At 37.7% G+C, this 19,571-nt stretch overlaps 1 protein-coding gene across 6 annotated transcripts in view; it reads left to right on the forward strand.

Moving 5' to 3' along the window:
* KYAT3 (kynurenine aminotransferase 3) overlaps positions 1-18,430 on the forward strand; it is a 67,841-nt gene extending 49,411 nt beyond the window's left edge. For 4 of the 6 annotated variants that reach the window (XM_077746162.1, XM_077746160.1, XM_077746164.1 and 1 more), the window contains 6 exons: positions 675-764; positions 1,956-2,142; positions 5,986-6,062; positions 6,327-6,413; positions 12,925-13,018; positions 17,647-18,430. In XM_077746162.1, coding sequence (XP_077602288.1) covers positions 675-764; positions 1,956-2,142; positions 5,986-6,062; positions 6,327-6,413; positions 12,925-12,990 — 507 coding nt within the window. In that variant the 3' untranslated portion in view covers positions 12,991-13,018; positions 17,647-18,430. Of the gene's footprint in view, positions 1-674; positions 765-1,955; positions 2,143-5,985; positions 6,063-6,326; positions 6,414-12,924; positions 14,217-17,646 lie in introns of those variants that run through there. The other 2 variants (XM_077746163.1, XM_077746161.1) reach the window with 2 other exon arrangements.
* Positions 18,431-19,571: the final 1,141 nt, after the last annotated feature.

Below are 19,571 nucleotides of genomic sequence, written 5' to 3' on the forward strand. Positions count from 1 at the left end.
GACTGTCTTCCAACTGGGCCCATCCCAAACATGGCCGAGAAGCAGGGAGTATCAAAAAAGGGGCCTGCAGAACTAAATTATGGAAGAGTCCCTTAGGCCTTCATTCAGAGTTACTTTTTTTTTTTCTAATTCAAATAAGCTTTGTTATGAGTTTTTAGACCTTCAGGATATCAGAAGTTACGAATAAGAAAAGAAAAGGATAGTAATGATTGTGGGTACTATTTACTTTCTGAAGACAGAGTTTAGTGACTCCAGTGAGAAACTTTCCCAAAGAAGGACAGTGTTGAAATGATGAGCAAATACTAATACTGCACTTCTTTCATACAGTGAACATTTAAGAATTACATATATATAATAATAATTACAGGGGCTCCTGGGTGGCTCAGTCGGTTAAGCGCCTGACTTTAGCTCAGGTCATGATCTCACGGTTCGTGGGTTCAAGCCCCATGTCGGGCTCCGTTGCTGACAGCTCAGAACCCGGAGCCTGTTTCAGATTCTGTGTCTCCTTCTCTCTCTGACCTTTTCCCCTGTTCATGCTCTCTCTCTCTCAGAAATAAATAAAACATTTAAAAAAAAATTTTTAATGATTACAGTAAACAGAGCTACTCAATTAGATTCAATACATACAGTTAGATTGGCTTTTGGAAATTTGTTTTCATTCTTCCCTTTTTCAGCTTGGCTGGTCCATTGGTCCTAATCATTTGATAAAACATTTACAGACAGTTCAACAAAACACCATTTATACTTGTGCTACGCCCTTACAGGTAGGTATTATGGTAATTTGGGGTTGAAGCATGGTCTTTTGCTCAAGGTGTTAGAATGGTTTTTTAGTTTGTTTAAATACATTAAGTTTTAGCTTTGAACACTGGTGGGATTGCAAAGTAGAACAGACTCTGTGAAGGACAGTGACAACACCAAGCAAAATTATAGATGTGCCTGTGTTCCAAAGCAGTACTCCATCCCCCGGAGTTTACCCTATTGCTGTTATCGGATACATAAGAAGCTCTGTGTGTGTCTGGCCATTTATTGCCAAAGATAGGGGATGGTCAGTATCCATCTATAGGCAATTAATTAAATAAACCATGGTCTAAGCCAAACATTTCAATATTATATGAATTTTTCATTAGTTTCCCATTTCTCTGTGACAAATTACCACAAACTTAGTGGCTTAAAACAACACAGATGTTTAATCTGACAGTTCTGAAGGTCAACACTCTGAAATGGGTCTTACAAGTCTAAAAACAAGGTGTCTCCATTCTGGTGTTCCTTCTGGAGGTTGTAAGGGAGAATTTGTTCCTAGTCTTTTCCATCTTCTAGGGGCTGCTCACATTCCTTGGCTTGTGGCCACATCACTCTAACATGATTCTGACTCTCCTGCTACCTTCTTTCCCATACAAGGAGCCCTGTGATTGTATTAGGCCTGTGAATAATCCAACATAATCTCTTCATCTAGAGATCTTTAATTAATTTAAATTTTTTTAAATTTTTTAATGTTTTATTTATTTCTGAGAGAGAGAGAGAGACAGCGTGACCAGGGGAGGGTCAGAAAGAGAGGGAGACACAGAATCTGAAACAGGCTCCAGGCTCTGAGCTGGCTGTCAGCACAGAGCCCAATGCAGGGCTCAAACCCACCAACCGTGAGATCATGGCCTGAGCCGAAGTCGGACACGTAACCGACTGAGCCACTCAGGTGCCCCTACAGTACCTCTTTTTTAATTTGCATCGTCATGACTAATTCTCAGTTATTCACATTAAATTTAATCACTTACATGTAGCCAGTTCCTCCATTAATGCAATCTAATGTAGGTTCTTAGAAATTCAACTATAATTCTGTGAATGACTTTTTTTTTTTTCCTCAATAATGTCACTTAGGGCAGTCTTTATCACACCAGTAAACTCAGCAATAAATAACATTACTGTATTTCCTTTCCACATGTTTCATTCTTAACACGCAGGAAGCCTTGGCTCAAGCTTTTTGGATTGACATCAAGCGCATGGATGACCCAGAGTGTTACTTTAATTCTTTGCCAAAAGAGTTAGAAATAAAAAGAGATCGGATGATACATTTACTTGAAAGTCTTGGCCTAAAACCCATAGTTCCTGATGGGGGATACTTCATCATTGCTGATGTGTCTTTGCTAGGTTTGTAAGCGTTTTTTTATTATTTCAAATGTATGGAAACTTATGTGTGAAATTACATTGGAATTAGGAAGTAAAGATAGCTGCCAAAGCCACGTCAACATTTTGTCCATGGAAAAATGGCTTTTTGTTGTGTCAGTGTTTTGGTGTGGTGTGGTGTGGTGTGTTTTGGTTTCATATGATCATTTTGACTTTTAGATCCCTGACCTTAACTGTGGCTATTGTTAATATGGTTACCGGTATTCCAGTAAACATTGAATTTGCTATCATCTTGTTCTAGTGTGTAGTTTAATACAGGTACATGAAATAATATATATGCCCTGTGTTCCTTTGAGTAAAATTTTTGTTTCCTTTTTACTTAAGAAAGATGAGATTCCTAAAAGGTTGATGCTATCAGGGGATATTTGCTATTTTAGAATTTACTGAAATGAAGTAAAGAAGGAAACTAATATTTATTGAGAGGCTACTGCATGCTTAACACTTTCACACACACTTTTGAAGAAGGTGTTGTTAGCTCCATTTTTGAAGATGTGAACGCTTAGAAAGCTTTAAATAACTTGCTGAAGTCACATAGCTAGATTCTAAGTAGTTTTGTCTCCAAAAAGCAATGGTCTTTATATTACCTCAAGGTGTTATATGTAATTCTGACATGCCATACAAATCTAAAGTTAGAAGAATGGTAACATTTTGTATATAATTTATTTTCTTAAAAAAAAATATAATGATAATAATGATACATTTAAAAGCATAATTTATTCTGACAGAACTTATAGCCAAATTGTTCCAGGGTGCTATTACAATAAGGTTATATTCCACTGAACTTGAAAAGCCTTTTATATATACCAAGTTTTATAAGGCTGGCAACTTGATTTTATAATGAAACAATGATTATTATTCATTTGTTGTGAGAGAAGTGGGAGGCCATGGTGCCCAGAGGTTTTTGCTGTCCTTTTGCCTGAGAGCTAAATATCTTTTTGGCTCCCAAGCTCTGTTCTTATTTAAAACCCCTTGAGATATCCTACTCTCTGAGGTTTGGATATCCCTTTTGTTATGTCCAAATGTACAGCTCATTTTGTGAAATGATAAAAAGAAATGTCACAGTTTTCCTCATGCATAGTTTTGCTTTTGAGTTGGAACTCCATAAGGTTTTCAACATGAATTATTTTAAAAGTAATTGATTAAATAATTGATCTGCTTCTAAAAAGCATTTAAGTTAACTCATATTAAAAAGTTCTCTGTTTAATAACATTTAAATAGAAATTTATGTAACAGAGGATCGGTGTCACACAAAATGAAGAGGAAGCAAATGTTTTAGTTGCCTAGGTTCCATATAGTATTGTAATTAGCATTAACTTGTGGCTGAACTTTGTGACTACAGGAGCAAATAGAAAATGAAGTTAGTTACCTAATTCTTGGATAAATGGAAAATAAGAATAATTCTCTCCTAGGACCAAGCTGTTCCAGATAGTAAATTCTAAAGGAATTTATCCCATTGTAACATAAAACATCAAAAAGACAGCGATGAAGACTCTATGTGGATTATTGCACTAAATTCTTAGTTTCCCATATTGTCTTCAGTCAATCCACCTTGTTTGCAATACCAGGTTAGGTCTCAGATCTTGAGCTAGTGTGGTCTTAATGGGACAGAAAGGATTTTGGTTAGAAAACCATTTGTGATGATGGGGGGGAAAAGATGTCACTTCCTTACAATCCTTTTTCACCTGTGGGGAAAATATATTTATGTCTATAAGACCTTCCTACATAGGAGGACAAGTTCGTTCTCTTGTATCCTTTCATCTGCTCAGATTAATTTGAATGTGGAAATTCTTCCAGGTATTAGAGTTTGGGTCCGCCATTTGCTAAAGACATAAGCAAACTCCAACATTTTCATTTGATGGTAACTTGAAAATAAAAATAGAGCATAAGATTCATGAACATAGTAGTTAACTCCCTTTACAACTCATAACAATGGCTAACTGGTTAACATTTTTTGAGTGCCATTATATCTCCATTAATAGATGAGAAAGATGAAAGAAAGAATCAAGAAATTTACTGAACCTAATCAACTACTTAGTAGCAGAGCAGGACTCTTAACCCAGAGATCCATGTCCTAACCAATGAATTTATCTTTTTTCTGCTTTATTAAGCAACTTTCCAGATCAGTGAGCTTCATCCTAGAACTATAAAGGGGACCATTTGATAAGAAGACAACACGACAAACAGGGAGATGATTGCAGTTGTTCTAGTGAGATAATAAGGTCCAAAATTATGTGGTAACCAATAACCAATTTAGATGTTAATAGATTACTTAAATACATTAGTGTTATTATAATATGGTTCCTACTGCTATCTAAAGAAATATTATGTTTAGGTATTTTTAGGATCTCTGACTTAAGTATTCAAATCAAGTAGATTCTAATGTTCTTCTAACTGTAAAATCTTTAGAATTGTATTTATTCCCTTTTTTCCTTTTGAGCACCATGGCAATAAACTCTACTTGTCTAAGCTTTACAAGAATAAGTGAGTACTACAACCAGTGCCAATTACAGTTAGTTAATATCCTGCTTTTCTTCTTTCGTCTGCTGTAGGTGATTGCTTCTTTCTCTGGGTTACCTTTGAATGCTTGTCACATGAAATTTTGACATAACTTATAATTAAAGTCTAACTTTAAGTCGTTATTTTGTTAGAGCTGAACCTGAAGTAAACACACACACACATATGCATACATATAACTTAAAATAGTAATTTAACTTCCTTATGTGTAAAGTGAAGATCACTACCTCTCAAATAAATGAAACAATTATGCTTAACAAATACTGAGTACTCAATAAATGGTTATATGTTGTTAGCATTATTGTATGGAAACTTTACATTCTTAAAGAACAGGAGAAAATGGAAATAAAATCATTAAGTAAAAACATAGTAAGACTTAAAAAAATAAAGATGAAGCTTTTTTCAATGTCAAGGTTTTTATACGTAATTTGAAGAGACCTAGTATTTGATGAATAAAATATAAGTAACTGCCTCAATTTGCTTTGAGCAATAAATTATAAAATTTTATTGATTACAGTAACTGTCAATGTTAGTTGCTTTGGGGCATTCAAAAAGATCTAAGAGTACAAATTAATAAAACTGAAATAATATGAAATGCAGATTGCTGATACTGAATGCCAGAAAATATCTTGCCTAGATCTTAAAGCAAGATTGGAGCAAGAGGTGAGAATGGAACACATATTTGAAGTTTTTCCCCAACATTTTTTTAATGTTTAAAAAGCATAATATAGAAGAAAGAAGTAAACAGGATATCTTGGAAGATCTACATGGACATTCTCCCTTTATAAATGATGAATAGCATTAAATTATTCACTCAACAGATATGCTTTTCATTACTTACATGCTAGACTCTAAGCTAGGAGTTGGGAAAAATGATAGGTTGCAATACAGATGCATTATTCTTGTAGAGCTTATAATCTAATAATGAGTATTTGGAGATATAATTATTACTGATGAATACTCTGTAAGGTTAGATGTGTTTCCTTAATAATGATCATCGGATTTTACATTATTTCTAGATGGAAAGACAGCACTCTTTTCTCCCCTTCTCCTACTCCTCTCCAGTTCTAAGATCTATATGCACAAACAGGATTATCTATATTGAGTTCTGGCTTAGAGTGATAGTAAAACTTATCTGTGAATTCTTCACTTCCCACCCCACCATGTAGTATGAGACTCCAGAAGGTTCTCTGAATATCTTCTGAGAAGATTTGAATCTTGATAGATTTAAATGAAATACATGTTGGCCTCAGATATAATACATAGGCCATCTAATCTTCATTGTTGTTTTAGATGCAGACCTCTCTGATATGAAGGACAGCAATGAACCTTATGACTATAAATTTGTGAAATGGATGACTAAAAATAAGGTAATGTTTATTGGCTTTAGATATTGTGCTGTATTTTATGGTTAATTTATGAAGGAACCTTGCTGACCTGTTTTGAACAATGTTAATAGTAGTTTTGTTATGTCATATCCCACTTAGGGCTATGTAGAGGATTTTTAAAACATTTTTCTTGTTGGAAGTTGTGAATATTTAGAAGTGTCTATTTGTTTTTAATGTTTATCAGTCTAAAATTAGTATTTGAAGTAGAAATCGTTTTCCTATTTTATTTTTCTATTTATTTTTCAGAAACTGTCAGCCATTCCAGTTTCCGCATTCTGTAATGCAGAGACCATATTACAGTTTGAGAAGTTTGTGCGATTTTGCTTCATTAAAGTAAGTTCCCTGTTCTATTAAAAAATACATTTATGATGTTCTTCCTTCTCATTTGTAAAGCACCTTTTTTTCTATTGCTAGGCATGATATGCTTATAGGTAGTTTTTAAATTTTGGCTTCCTGCCATGGAATTAACTGCCTACAAGGACAAAACTCAACACCTGAGTGTTGAGTTTACTGTATTACAACATTATCAGACTCATTACTATGTGACAATGCAGTGTCAAGCATGTAATAAAAAATTGCTAGACATGTGAAGCCTTAAGGAAATGTGGCCCTTAATAAAGAAAAAAAGCAGTCAGTAGAAACAGATTGCAAGGTGACCCAGATATAGGAATGAGTAGATAAGAACTTTAAAGCAGAGATTATAAGTATGTTCAAGAAATTAAAGGAGGGCACCTGGGTGTCAGTCAGTTAAGTATCTGACTCTTGATTTCAGCTCAGGTAGTGATCTCCTCCCCTGTGAATGCGTGTGGTATCTCTCAAAAATAATCAATCAATCAATAAATAAATTAAAAATAAAAGAAAATATGGACATAATGAGTGGACAAATTAAAACAAAAATCAAGTGGAAATTTAAGAACTTTAATGTGTGATTTCTGATATGAAAAATATATGGAGCTTAACACAGAGAGGATTGAGGATGTCAGGAAAAAAGGACCCATTTGAATTACAGATTCATAGAAACTATCCAATCTGAAAAACAGAGGGAACAATTATTTTTGAGAAATGAACCAAGCCTTAGATCTATGAAACAATATCAAGTGATAATATACATGTAATTGGAGTACCAAAAAGAATGTAGCAGAAAAACTATTTTAAGAAGTAAATGCCCAAATTTCCTTGTGTTTGGTAAAAAGCAGCTTAGAGATCTAAAAGCTCAGTGAACCACAAGCAGAATATAAACAAAACCACACCTAGACACTTTTTACTCAAACTGCTGAAAATCAAGGGTAATGGTAAGATCTTGAAAAAAGCCAAAGAAAAACTATACCACACAGGCATGTGAATTTAGCAACTTCTCATCAGAAACAATGGAGACCAGAATACAATGAAATGACATCCTGAAACTGCTGAAGTGAATAATGTGTAAGCCCAGAACTCTTTTATCGAGGAAAATAGCCTTTAAAACTGAATATGAAGTGTAGATTCCTGATGAATAAAAGCCGAATGAATTCGTTATCATCAGATCTTTGCTAAAAAGATATCAGAATATATGTATTATTGCTATTTTTAAGGTGTTACTGCCACTGAAGACAGGCTTAATATGTTCAAGAAACTCTTTACAAACACACTCATCTATAAACCTAGTCAGAATGATGTAAACATTGTTTTCAACTTTAGAGACAATCTGTAGACAACCTATGGGAGACTTATTCAGAAGAGAATAAAAATGTTAACAACTTAATAATGTCAACATTTAATTGACTGAAATGTAGAAGAAAGGGTAAAGCCATTAATATTCTCATATTAGAGTGGATCTAGAAATAGAGATGTATTATTTAAAGTTCTAAACAGAACTAATAAAGGAAAAAAGTAACATAAGACTTTCTGTTTTAAAATCCTAAACACAGCCCTTCCCCATTCTCTACTTGGAAGTTATTCAAAACAAGTAGAATGGAAAACAGATTCACAAATTCCTCAGTAAGTGAAGAAGTCGGCAAATACGGTGTAGAGGGAAGACACCTAGAAAGTCTGTTGTGTCTACATCTTTACATTATTGACAGAGCCAGCAGGCAACCTACTCATCCAGAAGAATAGGACAAGTACACTGGCAAAGGGAACTCCTCTGGACTGACTTGGCATCATGAAAGGCAGGACCGAAACATACAGCTGTATCATCTAGAACTATGTGGGGCAGGGTGGAAAGGAGATTCTAGTTGGGTTATAGATATTCTAGTTCACTCCTGTCATTTTTACTGAAAGCCTTATTGGGGCAATGTAGAGGAAGATATATTAAATTGCAGGTAGCAACTTAAAATTTTTTGGTTTTTTAAATTTTTTTTATATTTAAGAGAGAGAGAGCAGGGGACAGGCAGAGAGATGGAGACAGAATCTGAAGCAGGCTCTAGGCTCTGAGCTGTCAGCACAGAGCCTGACACGGGGCTCAGATTCACGAGCAGTGAGATCATAACCTGAACTGAAGTCGAATACTTAACCGACTGAGCCACCCAGGCGCGCCAGGTAGCGACTTAAATTAGCTGTAAGGGGACAAAAAAAAAAAAAAAGTACGCTCCTCCCTTACCGGTGAAGTCCACATCAGTCATGTCAAACTTCACTGTGATCCAGGCAGAACTTCTGTCTTCTAGTGCTGCACTGGCTCCTCTCTTACACAGATCTGCAGATACATCTTCAAATCATAGACAGAGTCAGTAGGTAGCATATTCATTACCCAGAACAATAGGAACAGTAGGTGTGGTAGCAGTGGGAGCTCACAAAGCTAATTCAATCAAAGATGAGTAATGAGAAGGAATCAGGTATGAATCTATAAGAAGATACTAAAAGGAAAAAAGGAGAAAGGTACAAGGAAAGACAAGTGTCAGAAAGAGAATATTCAACCAGAAGCATGTTGCTGTAGAGGAAATAAAAATCAATAGCTCAAATCTAAAACCTTTCAAATGAGATTAAAGCAGAGATTTTAAAAGTTCACGGAAGATAACATCAGATAATATAAGAAGATGAAATGGCGATTTGTCAGAGCTCAGGTACAAAATTGAAGGGGGAAAGGCAATTGTAGTGACATTGGAAGTGGCACAGAAAACACTCAGTACTTCTGCAAGCATAGTAAGGATTGAGAAAAGTAAGCAAGGAAGAATAGAAAAGAACAAAGATTTTTTTTAAATATTAGAAAAATTATAGATGTGGGAGACAAGTGAAATATGTTGAACCCCCTAATAGGGGAAATGAAGGGGGTGGGGGACAAATGGAAACTGAAATGCATTCTATAGTTTTATTTTGTGAATGCTTTCCATTAAAAAAACAGACAAATCTAAAATTGAAAAGGAATGACTGGTCTCAGGCAAAATTGTTACAGAACAATTAACACTAAGATATGTTGGACTTAAGGGGCACCTGAGTGGCTCAGTCAGTTAAGCGACTGACTTCAGCTCAGGTCATGATCTCACGGTTCGTGGGTTCGAGCCCCACGTCGGGCTCTGTGCTGACAGCCGGCTCAGAGCCTGGAGTCTGTTTCAGATTCTGTATCTCCCTCTCTCTCTGACCCTTCCCTGCTGACGCTCTCTCTCTCTCTCAGAAATAAATAAAACATTAAAAAAAGATATATTGGACTTAAAAGATAAACAGTACTTTGACATCTAGACAAAAAGACCCAGGCCTTGTTGAGGCCAGGTAAGAGGGTCAGTGCGGACCCACCTCTTTTTACATCAACACTCGATACTGGAAGATAAGGGAGGAACCCAAAGAAGTTTCAAGGGAAAGTTAATGTACCTAACTCAACCTGTTGGAAATTCGAAAAATAAAAGTATGGCAAAACATGTCAAGAAAATGGAAATTGAAAGAAAGCAGCTTAAATTTAAGGCAAAATAAGCCAATAACAGCACTTTACAATGGTTATGGGTAAAATTCTCAGCACCTATCAAATATATGAAAGGATGTTCCACTTTACTCATAAGAAGTGAAAATTAAAACCAACAAAATTTTATTTTATCTGTTAGATTGGAAACAACCAAACAACTAAAAATTTCGATAAGACACTGGTATAGATAGAGAGTGGAGGTATAATTTGTAAAATCCCTTAACAGCAGTTAGTTTGAATATTTCCAGCCAAATTTAAATGTACATGCATCTTAACCCAGAAATTCTACTTCTAGGATTTTTTTCCCTCTGTGGATTTACTTGCACATTTTGAATGTCTTGTGCGAAAGGATTTTCCATATTTGTAACTCCCTTCTTTGAAAAAAACCCAAAAACCTGGCTCTCATCATGTAATCACTTTTTTACTCAGTCCCTCTCTATGAGCTACTGCCCTTCCAGCCACCACTCCTGACACCCTCTACCCCACTCAGGCTTTGACACTTTGTACCAGGCTGCTACTGTGGTCACCTTCTCCCGAGATGGCCTCCTTTGATGCTCCAACACTGCACACCAGGCTGCCACTGTCACCTACTGCAAGGAATCCTTCACCCCTCTTGGGCTCTGACACCCCATGCCTGCTACCTTGGCAGATGCCTGCCTCACCCTGTCTAGGTTTCGACAGCCTGCGCAGAGCCACCCTGCCATAGAGATGCTGGCTTACCCCGCTTAGATTCTGCATCCTGTTCCATTTGACACTGCTGTTGCCGTCATCACCGCCTCCTGCCACACTGGAAACCCTCCTCACTCCACTCTGGCTGCAACATCCTGCACCAGGCTGCCCAGGTTCCCCCTGCCTCCAGATATGAACCTGGCTTCACTCAGCCCCACCTAATGGCTTTTGTATTAAATCATTCTGTAGAGAGGGAAGAGTAAAGAAAAGAAGTAGCAAAAGCAGAAGAGAAAAACAAGAGACTTGTTTTTGACTGTTTATCCACCAATTTAATTTTTTACCAAATTCTGGTATTACCTGTTCAAAATGCAAATGGGGGTGCCTGGATGGCTCAGTTGGTTTGGTGCCCGACTTTGGCTCAGGTCATGATCTCACGGTTCGTGGGTTCGAGCCCCTCATCAGGCTCTGTGCTGAACATTTTCTCAGAGCCTGGAGCCTCCTTCAGATTCTGTGTCTCTTTCTCTCTCTGCCCCTCCTCTGCTTGCACTCTGTCTCACTCTGTCTCTCAAAAACAAATAAATGTAAAAAAAAACAAAAGGCAAATGAATTTTATTAGTAATTATAGCTATGAAACATCGATGGGAGTGGTCAGAGAAGTGTGGATGAATGAATTTTTCTCCAGAGCAGTCTGCATTTTGTCTGAAATTGATAAATAGAACCAAATGCACAATTTAGATCTTGGAGGTAACCACTAGAACTAAAATCGGAAATTGCCCTAAAAGGTCGTCTTGGGAGATGACGGGAATAGTAGGAAGCAGTAGGAGAGGAGGAGCGGATGCTTCTTATTCTGTGTAAACTCTTCTGTTCTCTGATTTGTTTCTGCAACTGTATATTAATTTGATTGCTTTCCTTTTGTAGGTCTGCCTTTCCATTTTTACTTTGAAAAATTCTCTTCGCTTAGATCAGATATCCACTTAAGTCTTCATTAGCACTATTATGTTTCGTAATTTTTCCTGCTTTATCAAATCTGTCTTTATCTTAAAGTGAACACGTCATTAGAGTACTATCTAAAACTGAATGAATGGTGGCTATAATTTGCTCAACTTGCCTATTTTCAATTAGGCGAATGCCAGCTAGTAGTAGTACCATTCACCACGATTGTGTGTCAGAAAGACACATCTTCCTATTCGTAAATGTCATTTTAGCAGAAGACAGACTTCGCAGATTTTAGTACTTTTAGTTAACTAGAATTTTCAGTAAACTTTTCTGAGCAGCAAGGAAAAAGAATTTTTTTCAGAAATCTTAGTATTGAATAAATAAATGTCAGTAAATATATACATTTCTTAAATGAAAAGGATATTCCCCACATGAATTCCTTTCCTGAAGACATTCAGATACCTCAACTGGAGACTGACTATCAGTCCTATAATCTCCCATACTTATAGTGGGACATCATGAGAGGTGTCAGGTCATGTGCAGAAGGGGGTGAGGTGAGAATCAAGGAAGCAAAAGTAATAATTATCAATCCCATCAGCACCTCCTTTAGTCTTCCTGCTGGCATCTGTGTCATTTATGAGTCTGGGTCTTTGGCATTACCGCTTGCTTGTGCTGCCATAATTGTTATAAATAGTGAGAGGGTCCACACTGGTGAAGATGGTTTTGGCTGGGATCAGGTTAAACTGTTTTGAGTTTGATTTGCATTTATACAGTTTGGTGATGCTTTTTGGCCCCATGGCAGTTAATTTCATACATTTTTTTCAATGTCCTTTCAAAGGAATGAACTGGCAGCCAGTATCACAAAGCAGTATGATGTAGTGATTGGTGTCACACTTCTCCAGCTCCTCTAAGATTGAATTTTTATGAGGTTCATACGCTTTTCCAGCCAGGCAGTATTGGGATAAAATGTTACAAATGATTGGTTTGTTGATTGCTGCTGGGCTCTTTAAAGAGCTTGGGACCCGTGTACTACACCGTCCCACAAGGGAAGATGCTACAAATGCCGTTTCCCAGTTTCTGTCCACGTCCTCCCAGAGTTGTGGCTTAATACAGGCAAGGCTTCCAATGACTCATCTCCTGGGAAGACATGCTCCCTGAATCATTGCTCTGGGGCTTGGCGCTGGAGAGGCCAAGGACAGGCTGGAGCCCAACTGGGCCCGGCTCAAGTTATTAGGGGTTGAGGAGCACTTGGGTTCCAAGTCACTACATGAATCTTCTGATCCATCGACTTCGTTATATTTTTCATATTTAAATCTTACTTCATCTTGAATTCATTTGATATGTAATGATGATTATTTCATTTATTTACAGAAAGACAGTACACTGGATGCTGCTGAAGAAATCATTAAGGCATGGAATAGACAGAAGTCTTCATAGATGCAGATCATTTCTACTAGATGACCTAGTAAGGAATTGTTATTTACTGCTGCTCCCTGTTGGGTATTGAAAAACAAGTATTTCAGTACAAATGAAATTTGAAGAGAATTTTCCAAATGTTAACCCCACTGGATTGTTTTGTTTTGTTTTGTTTCTCAGTTGAAATGTATGAAAACACCTTCACTTACCATTTTATGAGAAGCAGTGTAGCATTTTGGTTAAGAATTGTGATGGGGCATCTGGGTGGCTCAGTCGGTTAAGTGTCCGACTTCGGCTCAGGTCATGATCTCGCAGTTCATGGGTTCGAGCCCCGCATCGGGCTCTATGCTGACTGCCAGCTCAGAGCCTGGAGCCTGTTTCAGATTCTGTGTGTGTGTCTCTCTCTCTGCCCCTCCCCCACCCACTCTATGTCTCTGTCTCTCAAAATAATATAAAGACATAAAAAAATTAAAAAAAAAAAAAGAATTGTGAGAAGCTGGTTGGTGTTTAACCTCATTGCTTCAGTTTCCTGATCATAAAAGGGGAACAAAATATAGCACCTACTTTAGGATGGCTAGCTGGCTCAGTTGGTAGAGCATGCAACTCTTGAGCTTGGGGTCATGAGTTCGAGCCCCACATTGGGCATGGAGCCTACACAAACAAAAACAATAGCACCTACTTTAGATGAAGTTTGTGAGGATAAAATAGATTGATATATGTAAAGCTTCAGTAAACACTCAACTAATGTTAGCGAGTTTCATCACTCTACCTTGTATAAAAACTCAGCCAGTTATATTCCCTCAACTCCATGTCCTTGCTTTGTCTCCCCACGTGTAGTTCTCTCCCCTTCATTTACCAATGCCTTTGAACTTTGCTCACTGTCTCCAATACTGCCATCATCTGGAGTGGCTTCAAGGTTCACGGGGATTGCCTAGGCCTTCAGCACTTTGACCTCCTCACCTTTAGTGATGTTCACCTCTACTCCACACTCCACTTCAGCCACTTACCCTCTTGGGCACACCCTGAACCTTTCATCATTTAAAGCTGTGCCAACTTTGAGATAATAAATTAGTCATCTCACACTGTAACCACCTATCCTAATAGCATTCTCTCTGTGTGTCTCATCTGCTCTTAAAATATATCACCTTTTTAAACTCACTATAATTTCAGATCCACTGTTTCTAAAAAATAATGGTACATGGCACTCCTACAGCAGAATCACAGTCAATCTATGAGAATAGATATCTGGGGGGCGCCTGGGGGGCTTAGTCGGTTAAGTGTCCGACTTTCGCTTAGGTTATGACCTCGTGGTTTGTGGGTTCGAGCCCCGCGTCGGGCTCTGTGCTGACTGCCAGCTCAGAGCCTGGAGCCTGTTTCAGTCTGTGACTCCCTCTCTCTCTGACCCTCCCCTGCTCATGCTGTCTCTCTCTCTCTCCTAGAAATAAATAAAAATATAAAAAAAAAAAAAGAGAGAGAGAGAGAATAGATATCTGGTCTTCACCCTACACCTGCTGAAAATAATTCCAGGATCTGGCCTTTCCAAGGTGATTTCTATACCCACTGAATTTTGATAATCATTGCTGTAGTCTCTAGAGCCCTTTATTCCTCTTGGTCCCTTATGTCTTCCTTACCCAGCTTAGATTTCACCATCTATCACTTCAGGCAAGATACTTTCGCTGCCTTGAATAACTTGCTTGTTGTTCTGTTTCACCTACCTTGAACAACAACGAAAAGACACCATAAAACTCCACCCTGGGACTGAAGCTCCATGCTTACACCTAGGTTGCTGAGCACTGCTCTAGCAAAATGCAGTTGTACACATGCCAACAACCATGAATGCAAATCATTGACCTTGGCTGGATTTTATCCTTCCATGATACCCTAATGAGCTTTTCTACCTTTCACCATAGTAGCAATTCCTAATACTCTCCCATTTTCCACAATAAAAATATACAACCTGTTTTCACACCTCAAACCCAACACTACCAGCACAATTAAATCATAGCTAATGACCTCATCTCCCACTTCTGTGAAAAACAAAACAAAACAAAACAAAATGTAAAAACAGAAGCTAACAGGAGCACTCCCAACTGGGATCCTACCAAAAGGTCCGTGACCTATCTGCATCAGCATTCATTCTTAATTCATTTCCTCCAGGGGCTGGGGCAGATTGGGAAGGATTGGTAGGAGGGCAGAACCAGGTCCAGTCAGGCAGAAGGAAATCCAGGGCCTTAGGAGCCAACTACTGCATAGCAATATAAGTCCCGTGTGTAGTTTTTAGCCTGTCCACTCTCGTTGGGGACTTGATAGAATTTTCACCAGGATTTAAATATGCTCTTTGCAGACCTGGGCTTGGCCAGTGCTGATCCTACCATCTGTGTTCTGGGTCCCATTACTTCTCACGTTCTCACTTGGTTCAGTCGGTTCTCTTGTATATTCAGCCTCTCCTGACCCCCCTCCTCAGCAGTGAGACATGCCCAAGTTTCTATTAGAAAATCCTTTCCCTTATGCTATCTACTACCGTGTTATCTCTTCCTCTTCAAAGCAAAATTTCTTCCTTCCATCTTTGCTTTCTCCCTCCTTCCTTCCTTCCTTCCTTCCTTTGTTCCTTCCTTTAACAAATATTCATTGGAAAAAACCACCACAACAAATATCCATTGAATTCATGCTCTATACCAGACACTATTATAGGTACTTAGGATATATCATTGAACACATAAACAAAAATCCCTGCCTTCCAGGGCTTTCCTTCTGGCCAGGAGAGTGAGACTGATTCATAAACATAATGAAATGGGGGCGCCTGGGTGGCTCCAGTCTGTTAAGTGTCCGACTTCGGCTCAGGTCATGATCTCACCTGAGTTTGTGGGTTCAAGCCCCGCATTGGGCTCTGTGCTGACAGCTCAGAGCCTGGAGCCTGCTTTGGATTCTGTATCTCCCTCTCTCTCTGCCCCTCCCCTGCTTGTGCTCTGTCTCACTCTGTCTCTCAAAAATAAACAAATGTAAAAAAAAATTTTTAAATAAACAATGAAATGTATTGAATGTTAAACTTTTTTATTTTATTAAGTTTTTTATAATTAAGTTTTTTTATAATTCCAGTATAGTTAACATAAAGTTATATTAGTTTCAGGTGTACAATATAGTGATTCAATAATTTTTTAAAAACTTTTTTAATGTTTATTTTAGAGAGAGAGAGACAGACAGACAGAGCATGCATGGGGGAGGAGCAGAGAGAAAGGGAGACAGAATCCAAAGCAGGCTTCAGGCTCTGAACTGTCATCACAGAGCCTGACATGGGGCCCGAACTCACGAACTGTGAGATCATGACCTGAGCTGAAGTCAGATGCCTAACCGACTGAGCCATCCAGGTGCTCCTCAACAATTTTATACATTACTCAGCGCTCGTCATGATAAGTGTACTCTTTAATCCCCATCACCTGTTTCACCCATCCCCCCACTCACCTCCCCTCTAGTAACCATCTGTTTGTTCTCTATAGTTAAGAGTATGTTTCTTGGTTTGTCTCTCTTTTTCTTTCCTTTTGTTCACTTGTTTTGTTTCTTAAATTCCATATATGATGAAATCATACGGTATTTGTCTTTATCTAGCTTATTTTGCTTAGCATTATATTTTCTAGCTCCATCTCTGTTGCAAATGGCAAGATTTCATTCTTTTTTGTGGCTGAATAATACTCCATTGTGTGTATATATATATATGTATATGTATATACATATATATACATATATGTGTGTATGTATATATGTGTGTATATATGTATATATACACATATATACATTATATATATACATATATATACATATATATATCTGTATCTATATACCACATCTTTATTTACTCATCAGCTGATGGATACTTGGGCTGCTTTCATAATTTGGCTATTGTAAATAATGCTGCAATAATTATATATCTGTTTGAATTAGTGTTTTTATATTCTTTGGGTAAATACCCAGCAGTGTGATTACTGGCTTGTAGGGTAGTTCTGTTTTTAATTTTTTGAGGAATCTCCATACTGTTTTCCGCAGTGGCTGTACCAGTTTGCATTCCCACTAACAATGTACAAAGTTTCTTTTTGCTCCACAGCCTCACCAACACTTGTTTCTTGTGTTTTATTTTAGCTAATCTTAAAGATGTGAGGCAGTATCTCAATGTGGTTTTGATTTGCATTTCTCTGATAATGAGTGACATTGAGCATCTTTTCATGTCTGTTGGCCATCTGTATGTCTTCTTTAGAAAAATGTCTTTATGTCTTCTGCCAATTTTTAACTGGATTATTTGTTTTTTGGATGTTGAATTTTATTTTATTTTAGAGAGAATGTGTGCATGGGATGGGGGAGAAGGGCAGAGGAAGAGAGACAGAACCCCACACTCAGCATGGAGCACAATGTGGGGCTTGACCCCACAACCCTGGGATCATGACCTGAGCCAAATCCAAGAGTTGGACACTCAAACAACCAAGCCACCAAGGCAGCCCTTGGTGTTGACTTTTATAAGATTTTTATACATTTTAGATGCTAACCCTTTATTAGATATGTCATTTTGAAACATCTTCTCCCATTCAAGAGGTTCTTTTAGTTTGGTTGATTGTTTCCTTTGCTTTGAAGAACCTTCTATTTTGATGTAGTCTCAGTAGTTTATTTTTGCTTTTATTTCCCTTGTCTCAGGAGACCTATCTAGAAAAATGTTGCTGTGGTTGCTGTCAGAGAAATTACCGTCTGTGCTCTCTTCTAGGATTTTTATGGTCTCACATTTAGGTAATTTAATCCCCCGTGAGTTTATTTTTGTGAATGGTATAAGAAAGTGGTCCAGTTTCACTCTTTTGCATATAGCTGTCCAATTTTCTCAGCACCATTTGTTGAAGAGACTGTTTTTTTCCCATGGCATATTCTTGCCTCTTTTATTGAAGATTAGTTGACCATATAATCATAGGTTTGTTTCTGGGCTTTCTGTCCTGTTCCATTGATATATGGGTCTATTTTTGTGCCAGTACCATACTGTTTTGATTACTGTAGCTCTGTAGTATAATTTGAAACCTGAAATTGCAATACTTCCAGCTTTGTTTTCCTTTTTCAAGATTGTTTTGGCTTTTTGAGGTCTCTTATGGTTCCATACAAATTTTAGGATTATTTGTTCTAGTACTGTGAAAAATGCTTTTGGTATTTTGATAGGGATTGCATTAAAGCTGTAGATTGTCTTAGCTAGTATGGAAATTTTAATGATACTGGATCTTCCAATCCATGAGCATGGTGTACCTTTCCATTTGTTTGCCATCTTCAATTTCTTTCATCAGTGTTTTATAGTTTCCAGAGTACAAGTCTTTTTCCTCCTTGTTTAAGTTTATTCCTAGATTTTTTTTATCCTTTTTGGTGCAGTTGCAAATGGGGTTGCTTTCTTAATTTCTCTTTCTGTTGTTTTATTATTAGTGTATGGAAATGCAGTGGATTTGTATGCTAACTAACTTGGATGTAAATTTTAAAAATAAAAAAAAAAAGAAATGCAGTGGATTTCTGTGCATTGATTTTGTATCCTGCAGTCTTACCAGATGTTAATTTCTACATGGAAATTGTTTGAAGAAAAGAGAAGTAGAGCAGGATAGCAGAGAATGAGAGTGTTAGGAAGCAAATCGGGGTGTTAAAACACTTGGCCAGGTAGGTCTCATGGAGGGGACATGGAGACAGAGGAGGGGAGGGAGGGAGCCTTGTGGAGATCTTGAGAAGAAATATTCTAGCCAGAAGGAATAGCCAGTACAAAGGCACTTCCTGTCAGGAAGGTGTACTCAGCATGTTTGTTAAGTACCAAGAGTCTGATATGGCTGAATGTAATAACCAAGCGACAAAGTAGCAAGTATGAGGTCAGAAAAGTAACATGGTGTAAGAATAGTGTAAAGGTAATGGTTTAATCCAGAGAATCAGGGTGCCACTCTATACTTAATTTTTAACATAATAATGTGTATTGCAGCATTGTTTAGGATTATGCCAAACTGGGAACAACCAAAGTGGTCATCAATACTCTAATATTTGGGACGTATATTCATAAAATGGAGTAGCTTACAGCAATTAAAATTTACAACCTATAACTACACACATGAATGAACTTCATCAACACTGTTTTTATGGGGATTCTTCATGGTACCTTCAAAGAATAAGCTGGAGTTCTCAGTAGACAGTGTTCTATAATACTACAGTCTGGTACTGTGATCATTGAAGCCTCAAATGCCAGCTCCAACACTGGGGGTTCTAGAATTTCTGTGGCCACTGGAGGGCTTCCCATTTTTGGTCCAATAATCAGACTAACACTGGTCCATAGTGAACTCCTTGTCTCAGTGAACCAAGGGACAGAGGTTTCCATCCTTTCCACTTGGCTGGTATGAGGAGAGTTGACTTGGGGAAGAGGAAGGCATGGATTTTAAACATGAGGTCTCTAGGTCAAGAGTGCAGTATTGGACCAAGGAAAATTTTCAAGTCTGACCTAACATCCCTAGGACTTTAGAAGACAAGGCTGATCTGATCTTCCAGATGCCTAATTAGATATCCAAGCCTACTGTGGTTAAAGACACACTGCTACAGTGGGAAACCCAAAAAGGATCGGC

The sequence above is a fragment of the Crocuta crocuta genome, unplaced genomic scaffold, assembly GCF_008692635.1.
Source record: "Crocuta crocuta isolate KB4526 unplaced genomic scaffold, BGI_CrCroc_1.0 scaffold48, whole genome shotgun sequence".
NCBI lineage: Eukaryota > Metazoa > Chordata > Mammalia > Carnivora > Hyaenidae > Crocuta > Crocuta crocuta.